At 40.1% G+C, this 19,589-nt stretch overlaps 1 protein-coding gene across 8 annotated transcripts in view; it reads right to left on the bottom strand.

The window, feature by feature from the left end:
* DIS3L2 (DIS3 like 3'-5' exoribonuclease 2) overlaps positions 1-19,589 on the bottom strand; it is a 378,405-nt gene that overhangs the window by 320,839 nt on the left and 37,977 nt on the right. For all 8 annotated transcript variants that reach the window (XR_009700788.1, XM_061188495.1, XM_061188488.1 and 5 more), the window contains exons 2-3: positions 1,531-1,679; positions 852-1,009 (exon numbers count right to left, since the gene is read on the bottom strand). Coding sequence is in view for 7 of the 8 variants with exons in the window: in XM_061188495.1 (XP_061044478.1) it covers positions 852-1,009; positions 1,531-1,582 (210 nt within the window). In the remaining variant the exon portion in view is untranslated. The remainder of the gene's footprint in view (positions 1-851; positions 1,010-1,530; positions 1,680-19,589) is intronic.

Genomic DNA, 19,589 nt, shown 5'->3' with positions numbered 1-19,589 from the left:
TTCCATACCTCCCTTCCCACACACATAACACTCACTTAATAGACCCAAATGAGTCATCTTTCAATATTCACCGCAGGTGTCACCTCCTACAGTTTCCTGGTTTCCCCCAACATTCTCCAATAAGTGGTCACACTTTTATCTGAGCACTTACCCTTTATCCTCAAATCATCTGTTCACATGACTGCCTGCTCCACTACTGGGCTGCAGGCTCAAAGTACAGAAAGTCAGTCTCATCCACCTTCATCTCGAGAGCAACCACGCTGTGTGCTCCTAGCTATATAAACTGTTCCTGGCTCACACTGGATAGTTGAACGTTTGCTGAGCCAAACTGCTGAATTAGCTTGTAAAAATATTTTGTAAACTATAAAGCACTCAACAAATATTGTCTGCTGCTATTTACTGTTTCCTTTTCAAGCTTATTCTCTGTCAGTCAGCACCCATGTGCTCCAGGCAAACTGACCTATCAATGTTTCTTATAGCCACACGCTATATCCCACTTCTCTCTTAGCAGTTCACACTGGTCCCCTTGTAAAGCTCTTTCTCTCCACTTATTCAAACTGCACCAATCCATGGCCTGGCTCTAATATATCCCTTCCAATAAAGCACTCCTAGACAACCCTAACTGGAAGTAATGGCTCCCTTCTCTCAAATCTCAGAGCACTTTGTCACGGTCTGGTGGCACTTATCACCTCTAGTTATACTGTAGGTCTAAGAAGTGGGAAGCCCTGGGCCTGTTATGTCATCATTTCTCTCAAAGCACACAGCAGAGAAAAATAAACAGTTTCAATGAGTAATCGATTACTTCTGATTCCACATATTCAAGGAATAGCCTTCTAGTATATTTTAAGCACCTGAATAAGTGTTCCTCTCTTCAAGCCTTCTGAAACATCCTCCTTGGACAGGTAGGTTTCAAATATGCTTTTTTTCTTCCCTCGTATGGTATTGCTCTTTGACTTTTTGTCGCCTGGTGAAGCACCAGCACCACGTGGGCCAGCCAAAGAGGACGCGCCTAGAAACATAAGGCATCAATCAACTCTACTCAAACGTCTCTGTATCTCCAAAACTGGAGATATTTCACCTTTTTTTTCTTATTTAGAAAGACCAAAACATAATAAAATTCCCTGATAATGATTTCAAATAGTCATAAAGAGGAAAAATTGGTAAGGAAACATGAATAAAATGTACACAGATTTGAGACCTGAATTTTAAATCAGCACCACAATATACATGGAACAGAACCCAAATAATGGGTTCAGTATGCTTTGCTGGTTATAGACACAAACTTTTAAAAATAGGAATTACTAAAAGATCATCACTTTTCTAGAGGAGATTAAACAGCTGTACTCAATATAACAATAAATTAAGACAGCAAGAAACCACACAATTCTAAAGTAAATAACACAGGAGAATATTTAACAGGTCACCAAAAGAATTACAGTCTCCCTCAGTCCTAAGACCCGCCCTGCACCTCCATTCCACTTTAGTTCAGGTCTCCAGTTGCTAGAGCAGATTCCATTTTCCTTTTGCTACCTCTGGGGGTCCCCAGGGGCCGGAGGTTCAGCCGGTAGTCAGGATGGCTCATTACTGGTTCCAAGGTCACCTCTTCTCTCTAGATCCAGGAGGGCCTCCACTGCTCAGCTCAGAGTTCTTCTGGCCTTGATCAGCTCAGTTGTCACTAGCTGAAACCAAAGAGAGATGGGTGACTGAAGAACCGTTAACCTGAAGCCTCCTCTGTGCTCTCGGAAATTTAGGACTTAGATGGCAAAGGCAATGTGGTGTCCCTCCTGGGTCCTGGCGTCACTTTCTCCTAGGCAGTTAGTCAAGCACACCATCTGTCCTGAGTTGCTTTTCAAGGTCTTCAACCTCATGGGTATCACCAGCCTGCTTGTTTGGGCCCCTTCAACTAAAAATCTCCACAAATAGGGCAATGAGGTAGAAATTAAGGAGTTCTGAGGTTCTATTCAGCTAGTGGAATGTACAAGAGCAGGAGGGAATATGGTTTTGAAAAATGGTATAAAGATCTAGAATCTAAAGGCTATAATGAAATAGGTACTAAACTAGGGCTCAAGAGATGTGGCATTTACTAAGTTTAACCTTAGACAAATGACGTTCTTCTACAAAATCAAATAAATCAATTCCTTAGAATTCATCAATATAAACATAACCTAATTCACTGCCACAACCAGATGTCCAAAACTATGCATGGAACTGCAGATGATTCACTAGCTTTCAAAAAATGGGAATACTGTAGTTAGACATCTACTTCCCTACTCTTACCTGCCATCACTTCAAACCAGTCATCTGACCAGAAGCTCCGGCAGCTGCTCCTAAGGAATACAAGGCAGCTGCCTGGCTCAGCGGACTGGAATGTGGGGCCCTGCAGCTGGTCCCCTGGCCTTCGACCTGGACACTGAACATGTCATCACTACATCTACTTTCTACTCTCTGCTGGCCACAGGCCCAGGATTCAAGCCTATACTTGCAAATTCTCAAAATCCGGATGGGCAGCCTGCTTTCCCATAAAATGGATCAAGATGTCGTTCTGAACACTAAAACCCTTTCCTCTAAACTTCCCACACACATCCTTCACCAAAATGATGTAATTTTTCTTTAAATTGAAATTAATACTAACTCAGGAGAGGAGAAGCAACAGAGACAGAGTAACAAGCCACTTAGTGATACGTGAAGAGATTCAGAGATAAAGTCAAGAAGTTTCAAGGAGAGAGAGAAACAGATGGTCTTAGATAAACAACAAGGTAGTGGAAAAGGCACACAGAGGAGCCCAGACCATCTGCTGGTTTCATTCAGAAATGCATTCATCCACTCCTTAATTCAACAACTATTTCTGCAAGAAACTATACACTAGGCATAGTGAGGGATACAAAAGTTAATTAGACTTATAGAACTCATATTAAAATAACAACTAATACAAGTTGGGGAGTGATAAGCACTTTTTTTTTAAGTATGGGTAATGTACATATGATGGAAGAGAGTATCTCCAGATCAGGAAATCCAAGAGAGCTTCAGGAGAGATGTTAAGAACTGAGAATGTGAGAAAAGCATACTGCTGGCAAAAGGAAAAAAAAATATAGACACACAAACAGAAAAACACAGGCAGGTTCTTGCCACGTTAATTCCATTTGGATGGAGTCCAGCCTATATGAAGGGAGGCAGTGGCAAGGAAAATAATACAAGTTGGAAGGTCTAGAAAACCAGCCCCGTTTCTCAAAGGCAGTAGGGAATTTCTGAAGCATGAATGAGCGGAAGAGAAGAACAACAGACCAAAGTTGTGTTTCAGGAAAAATTAACCTGGCATAGCACATTCAGAGTCATCTGGAGTTGAGAAAGACTGGCAGCAGCTGCACCTCAGGAAAGAACCAGAACAGACTGTGTGAAAGGAAAGGAAGGCCTGAACTAGAGTTGCAGCTGCAGACACTGAAATGAACAAACCATTAACATGGTATTACACAGGAAAACTGGCACCACTTGACAACCAGGCGTATCTGAAGGACAGCAAGGAGGTGGCAATTGTGTGAGATCTCAAGTAAGGAGACTGGGAGATGATAACATCACTAAGTTAGAGAAGATGGTGAATTCTACTTGGGGTATTATATACCTCTATATGGCAATACATACCTCTATATATATGCCTCTACACGTGGAAATACATACTTCTACATCAAGAACTTGAAAACTGGAGCATAACTTAGAGAGATGAATTAGCCAGCCATTTGCATAATGACGGTAACCCAAAGTTTTCTAGAATGGAAGAGATTGCCAAAAAGGGGTAAGGTGATGCAGAAGAGGGCCTAGGACAAAATCTGGGTTAGGGCAACTTTTTTTGCAAAGAGGAAGAAGTAGAAAACATAATAAAGAAGCTAATAAAGATATAGGGGGGAAAACCAACAGTGTCTGATGCTAAGAAAACAAGGGAGACAATGACTTCCAAAGGAAGACAGGTTCATGATCAGGGTTTGCACCAACTACTAAGAAAACAAATAATGGCAGCCTTGGGTGGGGCAAGGGGTTGGAGCAAGCTGCAAGCAGGAGAAAGACAATCCAAAAATAAGAGCCAGAATTGAAAATGCGGTACTTCATATCAAGTCTTGATGCAGGCAAGAGTTCAAAATTAAGGGGAGTTACTGCCAGTCAAGTGAGATGGAGGTACAGAGATCTCAACTCAAATGTCCTAGGTCAGCTGCATTTGTAACTTTTTTTCACAGCAGATATCTTGGTTGGTGTGATTTACACCTAACTTTTCTGTCTAGCTCAGGAAGATATGGAATGTTTGGTTGGGATCATCACTATAATCCCACTGGCTCCCACAGTACCTAGGATAGAATAGGTGCTCAATAATCACTCCTTAAATGACTGGATGAGTTTGTTTTCATGAGCAAGCAGTGAGAACACCAAGCAAAGCAGGGTCATTCAGGGAAACCATGCTAAAAACAAATCAGCAAAAAATGGAAAACCAGGAAACAAAGTCGGCAAGAATAAGCCAGACCAACCGAGCAGAGAGTCAAAGTCTGCCTTTGGGTATCAAAGCACTGGAAGCAGATGGAAAGATTCCAAGAATACAAGATGCTAAGCAGAAGACAAACAAGCAAGCAACCTTCCCTTCCCAGTGATGTAGTCGGGAAGGCCCATCAACCCTGGAGAAATCCTGGACACTCCTACCCTGACACACTAAAAGCACAAGTCACCAGCTAATCCTCACCAGCTTTCAGAATGACGGCCAATGATACACTGCCCAACTGCCCACTGGCTCCTAGAGAGGGTGTCTTGCCATGGAAATAGCTGTACATTCTGAAGAGTTGGGCTAAGATTAGGATGAACAGGCAGTAATGGTTAATAGTGCCACATGGTACAAAAGAGTAGGAATGAGGAGGAATGTAGGAAAAGCACTAGACTTGAGAAAGTGTAAACAAAGAAAGCATCTGGGTAAAAGAAGTGGTGTCTTGAGACCCAATGTATAGTACAGAGCAGGTGCTCAAAAATTTGAATAAATGAAGACTATCTGGGACAGAAACCAGGTTACAACAAATATATACTAGCAAGAAATATGAGTAGCAGGGCCAGGACTAGGGTGAGGCAAGCAAGGCACCTAGGACACAAAATTTATGAAAGCTAAGTGACACAAGTGCCAACCCCATGCTTGTAGGACTCCAAGAGTAAGTGCCTCCTTAAATGTTTGTGCCCTAGGCATCTCACTTGCCTTACCCTAGTCTCATTCAGCCTTATGAGTAGCAAGAACAGAAGAAATTTATGACCCTGGGTAGTGAAGGAAACTCAAGGAGATAAAGTCATGAGAGGTTTAAAGAAAGAAAAGGTTAAGCCTATTCAGTAGCTAAGATGGAGCCAATGGAAAGCGAGAGATGGTAAAAACATGTGAAAGAGAATATAATTAATGGAATAAAGAAAAAAAAGGATGGGATTAAAATAAATGTCACTGAAATTTAAAAAATAAAAAATTTACATTACAAATAATTGGGAAACACATGAAATAGTTAAGTAATGTTAAAACACTACTTAATGCCATTTTTTAAAAAAATAGCCACCAGATCCCTACTTCATAACATATTCTGAAATAAAATTTAGTACGAATAAAATTTAAATGTTTAAAAATGAGACAGAGAAACTGAGAGAGAAGGCAGGGGAAAGGACCCCCAGAATGGTTGAATGAGGAGTTTGACAAATATTATCCCCAACAATAAAAATGGACAAAATTATCAAAAACCAACCATTTAAGGATCTGGATATTAACCAAAGACATACAACAAATTGAGACGTGTTTATTCAAGAAAAATCTACTGAATCTCAGTAACAACAGTGGAAATGTGTGGTGGTTTAGCCTAGGGCTCCCACCATCCTACACCTACCCCCAGTTTCTTGATGTGGAAGTCCTACTAGGGCAGGGCAAGCTGTAATGACTGGCAACCCCACTGCCAGAGAGAGCTAAATTTATTTGGAGCAGAGTGAGAAAAATTCCACGCCCACAGGCATTTTTAACAACAATAGTGATTTAAGGGGCAAAAAATCAGGGAAGGCCAATATCACAGCTAGTCTGGTTTGTAATACCAGTTAGGGCAAGCAACAGATCAGTAGACCAACCAGAAATATAACAGGGAGAATCAGGGAATGAGACAACCAAAGTGCGTCTTGTAAGAATCTACATTTTCCTGCTGTGTGTATCCTCAAGACTGTAAACATGCAGGAGAGAAATGAGTGGGTCCTAGAGAGCTATTCACCCCTGGATGAATGTGAGCCTTGCAAATACAGAAAGCAAAAGCCAGGGCAGACTTGTAAACTGCCTCAATTTTGAATGCATTTCCCAAGTCTCACCAGGACCACTGACAAAGGGTGGGGGCCTCATCGTTTCAAGGAGTTTAAACACAACTTCTGACTAATCATAAGCTGACCACTAAGATACGCTGACTCAAGGGCAACTATCAGAAAGTCATGCTTAAAAATAAAAGCAAGAAAAAAAGAACTGAGCAGAGACATGAGCAGCTAGCTACACACTATGAGAGAAACAGACTCCACAGAATTAGCCCATGCAAGCTGCTAAACAAACAGAGCAACCACCTCCAACTCTGGAGGGAAAGGAATCAGAATGCAGACTATATTATCAACAAAATCCAGATTTCAACAAAAATTATAAGATATGCAAAAAAAAAACCAAACCAGAAAAGTTTGACCCATACAATGGGGCAAGGGATAGTTTCAATAAAAATTATCTCTAAGTGAGCCTAGATTTTAGATTCAGGCAACAAAGACTTCAAAGCAGCTATTATAAATATGTTCAAAGAACTAAAAGAAACCATCTTTAAAGGAAACTATGATAACAATGATTCATCAAATAAAAAATATCAGTAAGAGATAGAAATTATTTTAAAAGAACCAAATGGAAATTCCATCTTTTCTCTGACAAAAGCTCTCTATGAGTTCATCTATCCTCTCCTCTCATCCTGTATGAGAGGAAGAAACGTCCCTACATGTTGACAACCTCCTCAATGTGTGTTCTTCATCCAATTTTTATCTATCTACTCTAGAACTCTGTCATACTCATTATTCTCTCCACAGTAACCTCCCCAACAGAATACATCCAAATCAAGGGCCTGGCCCTGTTCTTATTCTGCACACTTCAAGCTACCAGATACCATTCTATTTCTCTCATTCCCATCTCTGCCAAAGTTTGAAAATGTGGTCTAGACTCATAAGCTCTGTTTCTCCATGACATACTCTTTAATCCCCCTTGGAATATGACTTTTGCCCTCATCTCTACAATGAAATAAGGCTTTCAGTATTCCTAGGGAGGAAAATCCTCATCACCAGAACAATGGTATAGTCTCAGTTATTTTCTTCTAGGCCACCCCAGAACAGGATGCCACTGATCAGCCCCTTGGACTACACATTCTTCTCCAGTGACATCCAAGACACAGTAGTCTCCTGGTTCTTCTAACTCTCTCTGCAATTCTCAAATTTCCTTGATGACTCCTTTTCTTTCACTTACCTCTTCAGTTCCTACCATTCGTAATGTTCTATTATTAAGACTCATCTCACTTCTCTGTTAAAGAGTTTTAAATCTACATCTCCAACCCTTCTCTCTGAAGTTCTCCTTTAACTTTCCAACTTCCTGCTGAATAATATTGGCAAGCACTTTGAATGCAACATGTTTCTAATTCAAGTTATTATTGTCCTCAAACCAGATTTTCTGCCTGCATACTGCATCCAGATTAATGACATCATTATCATTGGTAGGCAGCAAACAGTAGTCATCTAATTTCTTTCTCTCCATTAATAATACTCTATTACCGTGTTTTGTCTATTCTGTCTTCAAAATGTATCCTAAACAGATTCCTTCCTTTCCAACTTGATTAGCACTGTCTGAATTCAGCTTGTTGCAATAGCGTAGCCTAAAGATGACAAGATTCTTAACAGGTCTCTCAACGACTAATCTCTTTTCTTCAATCCATGTTTCACCTAAAACACAGAAGACAGTTTATGAACAGCATTTCCAAAACGCTTCAGGGTTCCTCAATGCAACTCTGTAACCTAACCCACTGTAATGGTTAATTTTATGTGTCAACTTCATTGGATCACAGGGTGCCCAGATATTTGGCTAAACATTATTTCAGTCTATCTGGGAAAATGTTTCTGGATGAAATTAGCACTTGAATAGGTGGACTCAGTAAAGCAGTTCACCCTCCCTAATGCAGGTGGGCATCATACAATATGTTGAGGGTCTGAGTAAAACAAAAAGGCAGAGAAAGGAAGAATTTGGCCCTTCCAGTCTGATTACCTGAGCCGGGACACTGATCTTCTCCTGCCCTCGGCACTCCTGGTTCTCAGACCTTCAGACCTTGACTGGAATGTACATCATCAGCCCCCTGGTTCTCAGTCCTTCAGACTCACTTAATTACACCACCTGCTTTCCTAGGTCTCTAGCTTGCAGAGAGCAGATCGTGGGCCTTCTCAGCCTCCATGACTGCATGAGCCAGTCCTCACGATAAATACCTTTCCATATCCATGTCCTAGTGGTTTTGTTTCTCTAAAACCCTGACTAATACAACTACCTTCCAGGTCTCATCTCTTACTAAAGATTTTTTCAATATGATACCATGTGAATTCCTGATGAAAATGGTAAGTCAGAAGAGCCCATGCCTGGCGGTGAAGCTGGAAAAATGACTTAAAACCAAATTGGGGGGGATCAATCAAGATGGTGGAGTACGAAGATGTGGAACTCACCTCCCCCCACAAACACATCAAAAATACATCTACATGAGGAACAATTCTCACTGAAAACTAACTGGAAACTGGCAGAAAGACTCCTGTACAACCAAGGCTGTAAGAAAGATCCACATGGAGTCGAGGAGGAAGGGAAGAGAAGCAATCAGGTCAGGACTTGCACCACTGGGAGGGGATTCAGAGGAAAAGGAAGAATACACAGGCAGAGATCCACCCTGGGGAGCAAGTGTTTTGGGTCCAACCCAGGGAAGACAAGCTCCCTTGGCTGGTTGGAGGGCTACTAGGAGTAACAGGAGAGCTGTGGGAAGCCTGGATTCCACTCATGAGGAGGGTGCAAGTGCTGGCTTGCTTCCTAAGCAGGGCGGAGAGGGCAGAACAAGGACTGCTCCAGTGGCTACCCGGTTTCCCACAACTGCACTGGCACGTGCCCTAGCCTGAGCCGAGTGAACACCAGAGCCACACTTACTTCACCTCACAGCTCCACACTGGAGCAAGGGCTACCACAAGTGGGAAGAGAGCTTGGCTGTGGGACACAGAGGCAACTGGGACCCAGGGTGGTGTCTCAGCATGGCAGAGGCGGCCGTTGCTGGCACTTACACAGGCAGCATGTGGGGGCAGTTCCGATCTGTGACAGCAGCCATCTCACCATGGCCTGCACCCCATCATGAGCTGAGAGCCCACATAGGCTCCTCTTGCTCTAGCACTGGCCCCCTCTGGGGCAAGGGTGCCAGTGCTGAGAGAGGGGAGAACACACACTTAAAGGGAACAGAGCCAGCTCAGACCAGACCTCAGGGCTTCTGCTCCATCACCTTGAGATTCAACCCCACCCCCCAGTAAGGCAGTAATGGTCACTGAGCAGAGGAGAAGTCCTGCCTCACAGCTGGCTCCGCCCCAGCCTTTCCATCTCCAGCCCCACCTCCTACCAAGGTGATAGCTGCCAGAACACCCCAAAGAAAGATGGTGACTCCTGTTCACAACAAATCCAGCTCTCCCACTAAAGGCACTGGGCACACACATGCTGTACAGGGACACTCTCACATAAGGACACCCCTTTAAGACTGCAATAGGTAACTAGTTCACCTAAACTCATAGAGACAGAAAAAGTTAAGCAAAATGAAAAGACAGAGGAACTGGTCTCAACTGAAAGAGCAAGAGAAAATCCCTGAAAAAAATAAATAATGAAACAGAAATAAACAATTTACCAGATAAAGAATTCAAAGCATCAGTAATAAGGATGCTAGCTGAATTAGGGAAAAGAATAGACAAACAGTGAGACTTTTAACAAGGAGCTAGAAAATATAAAAAAGAACCAGTGAGAACTGAAGGATACAACAACTGAAAGGTAAAACACACTACAAGGAATGAGTAGCAGACTAAGTGAAACAGAAGAATGCAGAAGTGATCTGGAAGATAGAATAATGGAAATCACTCAATAAGAACAGCAAAAAGAAAAACAACTTTTAAAAATGAGAACAATTTAAGAGCTCTCTGAGATAACATCAAGCATACCAACATCCACATTATAGAAGTCCCAGAAGGAGAAACGAGAGAGAAGAGGGTCAAAAATGTATTTGATGAAATTACAGCTGAAAAACTCCCAAACCTAAAGAAGATACAGGAAGCACAGAAGGACCCAAATAAGATGAACCTAAACAGACTCACACCGAGATGTATCACAATTAAAACAGCAAAAGTTAAGATGAAGAGAGAATCCTAAAGGCAGCAAGAGAAAAAGAGTCATGTACAAGGGAACCCCCAAAAGGCTATCAGCTGATCTTTCTGCAGAAACTCTGCAGGCCAAAAGGGAGTGGCTGAAGGGAAAAATCTGCAACCTAGGACACTCTACCCAGCAAGATTATCATTTAAAATTGAAGGAGAGATAAAGAACTTCTCAGAAAAGCAAAAACTAAAAGAGTTCATCAATACTAAACCTACCCTAAAATAAATGTTAAAAGGGCTTTTCTAAGTAAAAAGAAAAGGCTATAACAAGAACTAAGAATCTGTAGGAAAGGAAAAATCCCACTAGGAAAGGCAAATTAATGGTAAGGGCTGAGATCAACCACTTAAATAAAGCAGTACAAAGATTAAAAGGCAAAAAATTTTAAAAGCAACTGTAACTATAACAAACAGCTAATGGATAAACATGAAAATATAAAATATGGCATCAAAAACACAAAATATGGGGGAGGAGTAAAAATGGTAGACCTTTTAGAATGTGTTTGAACTTACATGACTATCAGTTTAAAACAAGTAAGTATAGTTATAGGTCAACATATATGAACCCCATGGTAACCACATCAAAAAGCCTACAATAGATACACAAAAACTAGAAAGAAAGGAACACAAGACACAGGACGGGGTTAAAGGAGCAGCTGCTTCGGGGGCTCTGGCTCACTCAGGCCGTGGGGAGGGAGGGGTACGGATGCGGGGCGAGCCTGCGGCGGCAGAGGCCGGCATGACGTTGCACCAGCCTGAGGCGCGCCGTGCATTCTCCCGGTCCTGCAGAATGTGATCATCAGTGGAGTCTTTAAGAATCAGTACTCTCAAGAGGAACCAAGATGGCGGAGTAGAAGGACGTGCTCTCACTCCCTCTTGCGAGAACACCAGAATCACAACTAGCTGCTGGACAATCATCAACAGGAAGACACTGGAACTCACCAAAAAAGATACCCCACATCCAAAGACAAAGGAGAAGCCACAGTGAGACAGTAGGAGGGGCGCAATCAGAGTAAAATCAAATCCCATAACTGCTGGGTGGGTGACTCACAGACTGGCGAACACTTATACCACAGAAGTCCACCCACTGGAGTGAAGGTTCTGAGCCCCACGTCAGGCTTCCCAACCTGGGGGGTCCGGCAACGGGAGGAGGAATTCATAGAGAATCAGACTTTGAAACCTAGTGGGAATTGATTGCAGGACTTCGACAGGACTGGGGGAAACAGAGACCCCACTCTTGGAGGGCGCACACGGAATAGTGTGCGCATCTGGACCCGGGGGAAGGAGCAGTGACCCTGGGGGAGACTGAACCAGACCTACCTGCTAGTGTTGGAGGGTCTCCTGCAGAGGCGGGGGGTGGCTCTGTTTCACCGTGGGGACAAGGACACTGGCAGCAGAAGTTCTGGGAAGTACTCCTTGGCGTGAGCCCTCCCAGAGTCTGTCATTAACCCCACCAAAGAGCCCAGGAAGGCTCCAGTGTTGGGTTGCCTCAGGCCAAACAACCAACAGGGAGGGAACCCAGCCCCACCCATCAACAGTCAAGTGGATTAAAGTTTTACTGAGCTCTGACCGCCACAGCAACAGTCAGCTCTACCCACCACCAGAGCCTCCCATCAAGCCTCTTAGATAGCCTCAACCACCAGAGGGCAGACAGCAGAAGCAAGAAAAACTACAATCCTGCAGCCTGTGGAACAAAAAACACATTTACAGAAAGATAGACAAGATGAAAAGGCAGAGGGCTATATACCAGATGAAGGAACAAGAAAAAACCCCAGAAAAACAACTAAATGAAGTGGAGATAGGCAACCTTCCAGAAAAACAATTCAGAATAATGATAGCGAAGATGATCCAGGACCTCGGAATAAGAATGGAGGCAAAGATTGAGAAGATGCAAGAAATGATTAACAAAGACCTAGAAGAATTAAAGAACAAACAAACAGAGATGAACAATACAATAACTGAAATGAAAACTACACTAGAAGGAATCAATAGCAGAATAACTGAGGCAGAAGAACGGATAAGTGACCTGGAAGACAGAATGGTGGAGTTCACTGCTGCGGAACAGACTAAAGAAAAAAGAATGAAAAGAAATGAAGACAGCCTAAGAGACCTCTGGGACAACATTAAACACAACATTCGCATTATAGGGGTCCCAGAAGGAGAAGAGAGAGAGAAAGGACCAGAGAAAATATTTGAAGAGATTATAGTCAAAAACTTCCCTAACATGGGAAAGGAAATAGCCACCCAAGTCCAGGAAGCGCAGAGAGTCCCATACAGGATAAACCCAAGGAGAAACACGCCGAGACACACAGTAATCAAATTGGCAAAAATTAAAGACAAAGAAAAATTATTGAAAGCAGCAAGGGAAAAACGACAAATAACATACAAGGGAACTCTCATAAGGTTAACAGCTGATTTCTCAGCAGAAACTCTAAAAGCCAGAAGGGAGTGGCTTGATATACTTAAAGTGATGAAAGGGAAGAACCTACAACCAAGATTACTCTACCCGGCAAGGATCTCATTTAGATTTGATGGAGAAATCAAAAGCTTTACAGACAAGCAAAAGCTAAGAGAATTCAGCACCACCAAACCAGCTCTACAACAAATGCTAAAGGAACTTCTCTAAGTGGGAAACACAAGAGAAGAAAAGGACCTACAAAAACAAACCCAAAACAATTAAGAAAATGGGCATAGGAACATACATATCGATAATTACCTTAAACGTGAAAGGATTAAATGCTCCAACCAAAAGACACAGGCTCGCTGAATGGATACAAAAACAAGACCCATATATATGCTGTCTACAAGAGACCCACTTTAGACCTAGGGACACATACAGACTGAAAGTGAGGGGATGGAAAAAGATATTCCATGCAAATGGAAATCAAAAGAAAGCTGGAGTAGCTATACTCATATCAGATAAAATAGACTTTACAATAAAGAATGTTATAAGAGACAAGGAAGGACACTACATAATGATCAAGGGATCAATCCAAGAAGAAGATTTAACAATTATAAATATATATGCACCCAACATAGGAGCACCTCAATACATAAGGCAACTGCTAACAGCTCTAAAAGAGGAAATCGACAGTAACACAATAATAGTGGGGGACTTTAACACCTCACTTACACCAATGGACAGATCATCCAAAATGAAAATAAATAAGGAAACAGAAGCTTTAAATGACACAATAGACCAGATAGATTTAATTGATATTTATAGGACATTCCATCCAAAAAGAGCAGATTACACGTTCTTCTCAAGTGCGCATGGAACATTCTCCAGGATAGATCACATCTTGGGTCACAAATCAAGCCTCAGTAAATTTAAGAAAATTGAAATCACATCAAGCATCTTGTCTAACCACAACGCTATGAGATTAGAAATGAATTACAGGGAGAAAAACGTAAAAAACACAAACACATGGAGGCTAAACAATACGTTACTAAATAACCAAGAGATCACTGAAGAAATCAAAGAGGAAATCAAAAAATACCTAGAGACAAATGACAATGAAAACACGACAACCCAAAACCTATGGGATGCAGCAAAAGCAGTTCTAAGAGGGAAGTTTATAGCTATACAAGCCTACCTCAAGAAACAAGAAAAATCTCAAGTAAACAATCTAACCTTACACCTAAAGAAACTAGAGAAAGAAGAACAAACAAAACCCAAAGTTAGCAGAAGGAAAGAAATCATAAAGATCAGAGCAGAAATAAATGAAATAAAAACAAGAAAACAATAGCAAAGATCAATAAAACTAAAAGCTGGTTCTTTGAGAAGATAAACAAAATTGATAAGCCATTAGCCAGACTCATCAAGAAAAAGAGGGAGAGGACTCAAATCAATAAAATCAGAATTGAAAAAGGAGAAGTTACAACAGACACCACAGAAATACAAAGCATCCTAAGAGACTACTACAAGCAACTCTATGCCAATAAAATGGACAACCTGGAAGAAATGGACACATTCTTAGAAAGGTATAACCTTCCAAGACTGAACCAGGAAGAAGCAGAAAATATGAACAGACCAATCACAAGTAATGAAATTGAAACTGTGATTAAAAATCTTCCAACGAACAAAAGTCCAGGACCAGATGGTTTCACAGGTGAATTCTATCAAACATTTGGAGAAGAGCTAACACCCATCTTTCTCAAACTCTTCCAAAATATTGCAGAGGAACGAACACTCCCAAACTCATTCTATGAGGCCACCATCACCCTGATACCAAAACCAGACAAAGACACTACAAAAAAAGAAAAGTACAGACCAATATCACTGATGAATATAGATGCAAAAATCCTCAACAAAATACTAGCAAACAGAATCCAACAACACATTAAAAGGATCATACACCACGATCAAGTGGGATTTATCCCAGGGATGCAAGGATTCTTCAATATACACAAATCAATCAATGTGATACACCATATTAACAAATTGAAGAATAAAAACCATATGATCATCTCAATAGATGCAGAAAAAGCTTTTGACAAAATTCAACACCCATTTATGATAAAAACTCTCCAGAAAGTGGGCATAGAGGGAACCTACCTCAACATAATAAAGGCCATATATGACAAACCCACAGAAAACATCATTCTCAATGGTGAAAAACTGAAAGCACTTCCTCTAAGATCAGGAACAAGACAAGGATGTCCACTCTCACCACTATTATTCAACATAGTTTTCCAAGTCCTAGCCACGGCAATCAGAGAAGAAAAAGAAATAAAAGGAATACAAATTGGAAAAGAAGAAGTAAAACTGTCACTGTTTGCAGATGACATGATACTATACATAGAGAATCCTAAACCTGCCACCAGAAAACTACTAGAGCTAATTAATGAATTTGGTAAAGTAGCAGGATACAAAATTAATGCACAGAAATCTCTTGCATTCCTATACACTAATGATGAAAAATCTGAAAGAGAAATTATGGAAACACTCCCATTTACCATTGCAACAAAAAGAATAAAATACCTAGGAATAAACCTACTTAGGGAGACAAAAGACCTGTATGCAGAAAACTATAAGACACTGATGAAAGAAATTAAAGATGATACCAACAGATGGAGAGATATACCATGTTCTTGGATTGGAAGAATCAATATTGTGAAAATGACTATACTACCGAAAGCAATCCACAGATTCAATGCAATCCCTATCAAATTACCAATGGCATTTTTTACGGAACTAGAACAAATCATCTTAAAATTTGTATGGAGACACAAAAGACCTCGAATAGCCAAAGCAGTCTTGAGGGAAAAAAACAGAGCTGGAGGAATCAGACTCCCTGACTTCAGACTATACTACAAAGCTACAGTAATCAAGACAATATGGTACTGGCACAGAAACAGAAACATAGATCAATGGAACAAGATAGAAAGCCCAGAGATAAACCCACGCACCTATGGTCAACTAATCTATGACAAAGGAGGCAAAGATATACAATGGAGAAAAGACAGTCTCTTCAATAAGTGGTGCTGGGAAAACTGGACAGCTACATGTAAAAGAATGAAATTAGAATACTCCCTAACACCATACACAAAAATACACTCAAAATGGATTAGAGACCTAAATGTAAGACTGGACACTATAAAACTCTTAGAGGAAAACATAGGAAGAACACTCTTTGACATAAATCACAGCAAGATCTTTTTTGATCCACCTCCTAGAGTAATGGAAATAAAACCAAAAATAAACAAATGGGACCTAATGAAACTTCAAAGACTTTGCAGAGCAAAGGAAACCATAAACAAGACGAAAAGACAACCCTCAGAATGGGAGAAAATATTTGCAAACGAATCAACGGACAAAGGATTAATCTCCAAAATATATAAACAGCTCATTCAGCTCAATATTAAAGAAAGAAACAACCCAATCCAAAAATGGGCAGAAGACCTAAATAGACATTTCTCCAAAGAAGACATACAGATGGCCAAGAAGCACATGAAAAGATGTTCAACATCACTAATTATTAGAGAAATGCAAATCAAAACTACAATGAGGCATCACCTCACACCAGTTAGAATGGGCATCATCAGAAAATCTACAAACAACAAATACTGGAGAGGGTGTGGAGAAAAGGGAACCCTCTTGCACTGTTGGTGGGAATGTAAATTGATACAGCCACTATGGAGAACGATATGGAGGGTCCTTAAAAAACTAAAAATAGAATTACCATATGACCCAGCAATCCCACTACTGGGCATATACCCAGAGAAAACTGTAATTCCAAAAGACACATGCACCCCAATGTTCATTGCAGCACTGTTTACAATAGCCAGGTCATGGAAGCAACCTAAATGCCCATCGACAGACGAATGGATAAAGAAGTTGTGGTACATATATACAATGGAATATTACTCAGCTATAAAAAGGAACAAAACTGAGTCATTTGTTGAGACGTGGATGCATCTAGAGACTGTCATACAGAGTGAAGTAAGTCAGAAAGAGAAAAACAAATATCGTATATTAACGCATGTATGTGGAACCTAGAAAAATGGTACAGATGAACCGGGTTGCAGGGCAGAAGTTGAGACACAGATGTAGAGAACAAACGTATGGACACCAAGGGGGGAAAACTGTGGTGGGGTGGGGATGGTGGTGTGCTGAATTGGGCGATTGGGATTGACATGTATACAGTGATGTGTATAAAATTGATGACTGATTTAAAAAAAAAACAAAGAAAGGAACACAAGCATACTACTAAAGAAAATCAAATCACAAGAGAAGAAACAAAAAGAATAAGAAAGGAACAGAGAAGAACTACAAATACAATCAGAAAACAAGTAATAAAATTGCAATAAGTACATATCAATAATTACTTTGAATGTCAATAAACTAAATGCTCACATCAAAAGATATAGGGTGGCTAATTGGGTAAAAGAAAACAAGACCCATCTATATGCTGCTTACTGGAGACTCACATCAGAGCTAAAAACACACACAGACTGAAAGAGAGGTGATAGAAAAGGATTTCATGCAAATGGAAACAATAAGAAAGCAAGGGGAACAATACTCATATCAGACAAAATAGACTTTAAAACAGTCTTGTAACAAAAGACAAAGAAAGGCATTATATAATGATAAAGGGATCAATAAAAGAAGAGAATATTATATATACTTGTTAACATACCTGCACCCAATACAGGAGCACCTAAATATATAAAGCAAGTATTAACACACACAAAGGGAGAAACTGACAATAATACCATAATAGTAGAGGACTTTAACTCCCCACCAACATCAATGGACAGATCATCCAGACAGAAAATCAATAAGGCAACTGTAGCTTTAAAAGACATAATAAACCAGTTGGAATAATAGATAACTACAGGACATTCCATTCAAAACCAGCAGAATACACATTCTTTTCAAGAAAACATGAAACATTCTCCAGCATAGATCATATGCTAAGACCACAAAACAAGTCTCAACAAATTTAAGAGGATGGAAATTATATCAAGCATTTTTTCTGACCACAACAGTATGAAACTAGAAATCAATTATAGAGAGGAAAATGGAAAAAGCACAAACACATGGAGACTAAACAACATGCTACTAAAAATAAAAAAGCTCAATGAAGAAATCAAAGAGGAAATCAAAAAATACCTTGAGAAAAATAAAAATGGAAACACAACTTTCCAAAATCTATAGGATGCAGCTGAAGCAGTTCTAAGAGGGAAGTTTATGGCAATACAGGGCTTCCTCAAGAAACAAGAATAATCTCAAGCAAACAACCTAACCTACCATCTAAAGGAATTAGAAAAAGAAGAACAAAACCAAAGTCAGCGGAAGGAAGGAAACAATAAAGATCAGAGAGGAAATAAATAAAATAGAGACCAAAATAACAACACAAAAGATCAATGAAACCAAGAGCTGGTTTTCTGAAAACATAAGCCAAATTGATAAACCTTTAGCCAGGCTAATCAAGAAGAAAGAACCCAAATAAAATAAGAAGTGAAAAAGGAGAAATAACAACCAATACCATAGAGATACAAAAAATCATAAGAGAATTCTACAATTATGTGCCAACAAACTGGACAAACAAGAAAAAATGGACAAATTTCTATGAACATACAACCTGCCGAGACTGAATCAGGAAGAAACAATCTGAACAGACTGATCACTAGTAGTGAAATTGAATTTGTAATTAAAAAAAAAAAAAACTCCCAATAAACAAAAGTCCAGGACCGGATGGCTTCACGGGGGAATACTACCAAACATATAAAGAAGAGGAAATACCTACCCGTGTCAAACTATTCCAAAAAACTGAAGAGGACAGAACACTCCCAAATTCATTCTACAAGGCCACCATTACCCTGATACCAAAACCAGACAAAATACAATACAAAAAAAGAACACTGCAGGCCAGTATCTTTGATGAATATAGATGTAAAAATCCTCATCAAAATATTAGCAAACTAAATCCAACAATATATAAAAAGGATCATACTCCCTGATCAAGTGGGATTTATTCCAGGCATGCAAGCAAGGATAGTTCAACATTCACAAATCAATCAATGTGATATACCACATTAACAAAAGGAAGGGGGAAAAAATCACATGATCATCTCAATAGACACAGAAAGAGCATTTGACAAAATTCAATATCCATCAATGATAGAAACTCTCACCAAAGTGAGTATAGAGGGAGCAAATCTCAATATAATAAAAGCCATTTACAACAAACACACAGCCAACATAATATGCAATGGTGAAAAGCTGAAAGCCTTCCCACAAAATTTAGGAACAAGAGAAGGATGCCCACTCTCACCACTTCTAGTCAACATAGTATTGGAAGTCCTAGCCAGAGCAATCAACAGAAATAAAAGGCATTCAAATTAGAAGCGAAGAAGTAAAACTGTCACTATTTTCAGATGACATGATACACCATAGAAAACCCAAAAGTCTCCACCAAAAAGCTAATGGAACTAATAAATGAATTCAGTCAAGTTGCAGGATACAAGCTTAATATACAGAAATCTGTTGCTTTTCTATACACTAATAATGAACTATCAGAAAGAGAAAGCAGAAAAAAAAAAAATCCCGTTTAAAATTGCATCAAAAAGAATAAAATACCTAGGAATAAACATACCAAACGAGGCAAAAGATCTGT

Source organism: Eubalaena glacialis, chromosome 1, assembly GCF_028564815.1.
Source record: "Eubalaena glacialis isolate mEubGla1 chromosome 1, mEubGla1.1.hap2.+ XY, whole genome shotgun sequence".
Classification (NCBI taxonomy): Eukaryota; Metazoa; Chordata; class Mammalia; order Artiodactyla; family Balaenidae; genus Eubalaena; species Eubalaena glacialis.
The sequence above is the reverse complement of the archived record's forward strand: the minus strand, read 5'-3'. Positions and strand labels throughout refer to the sequence as shown.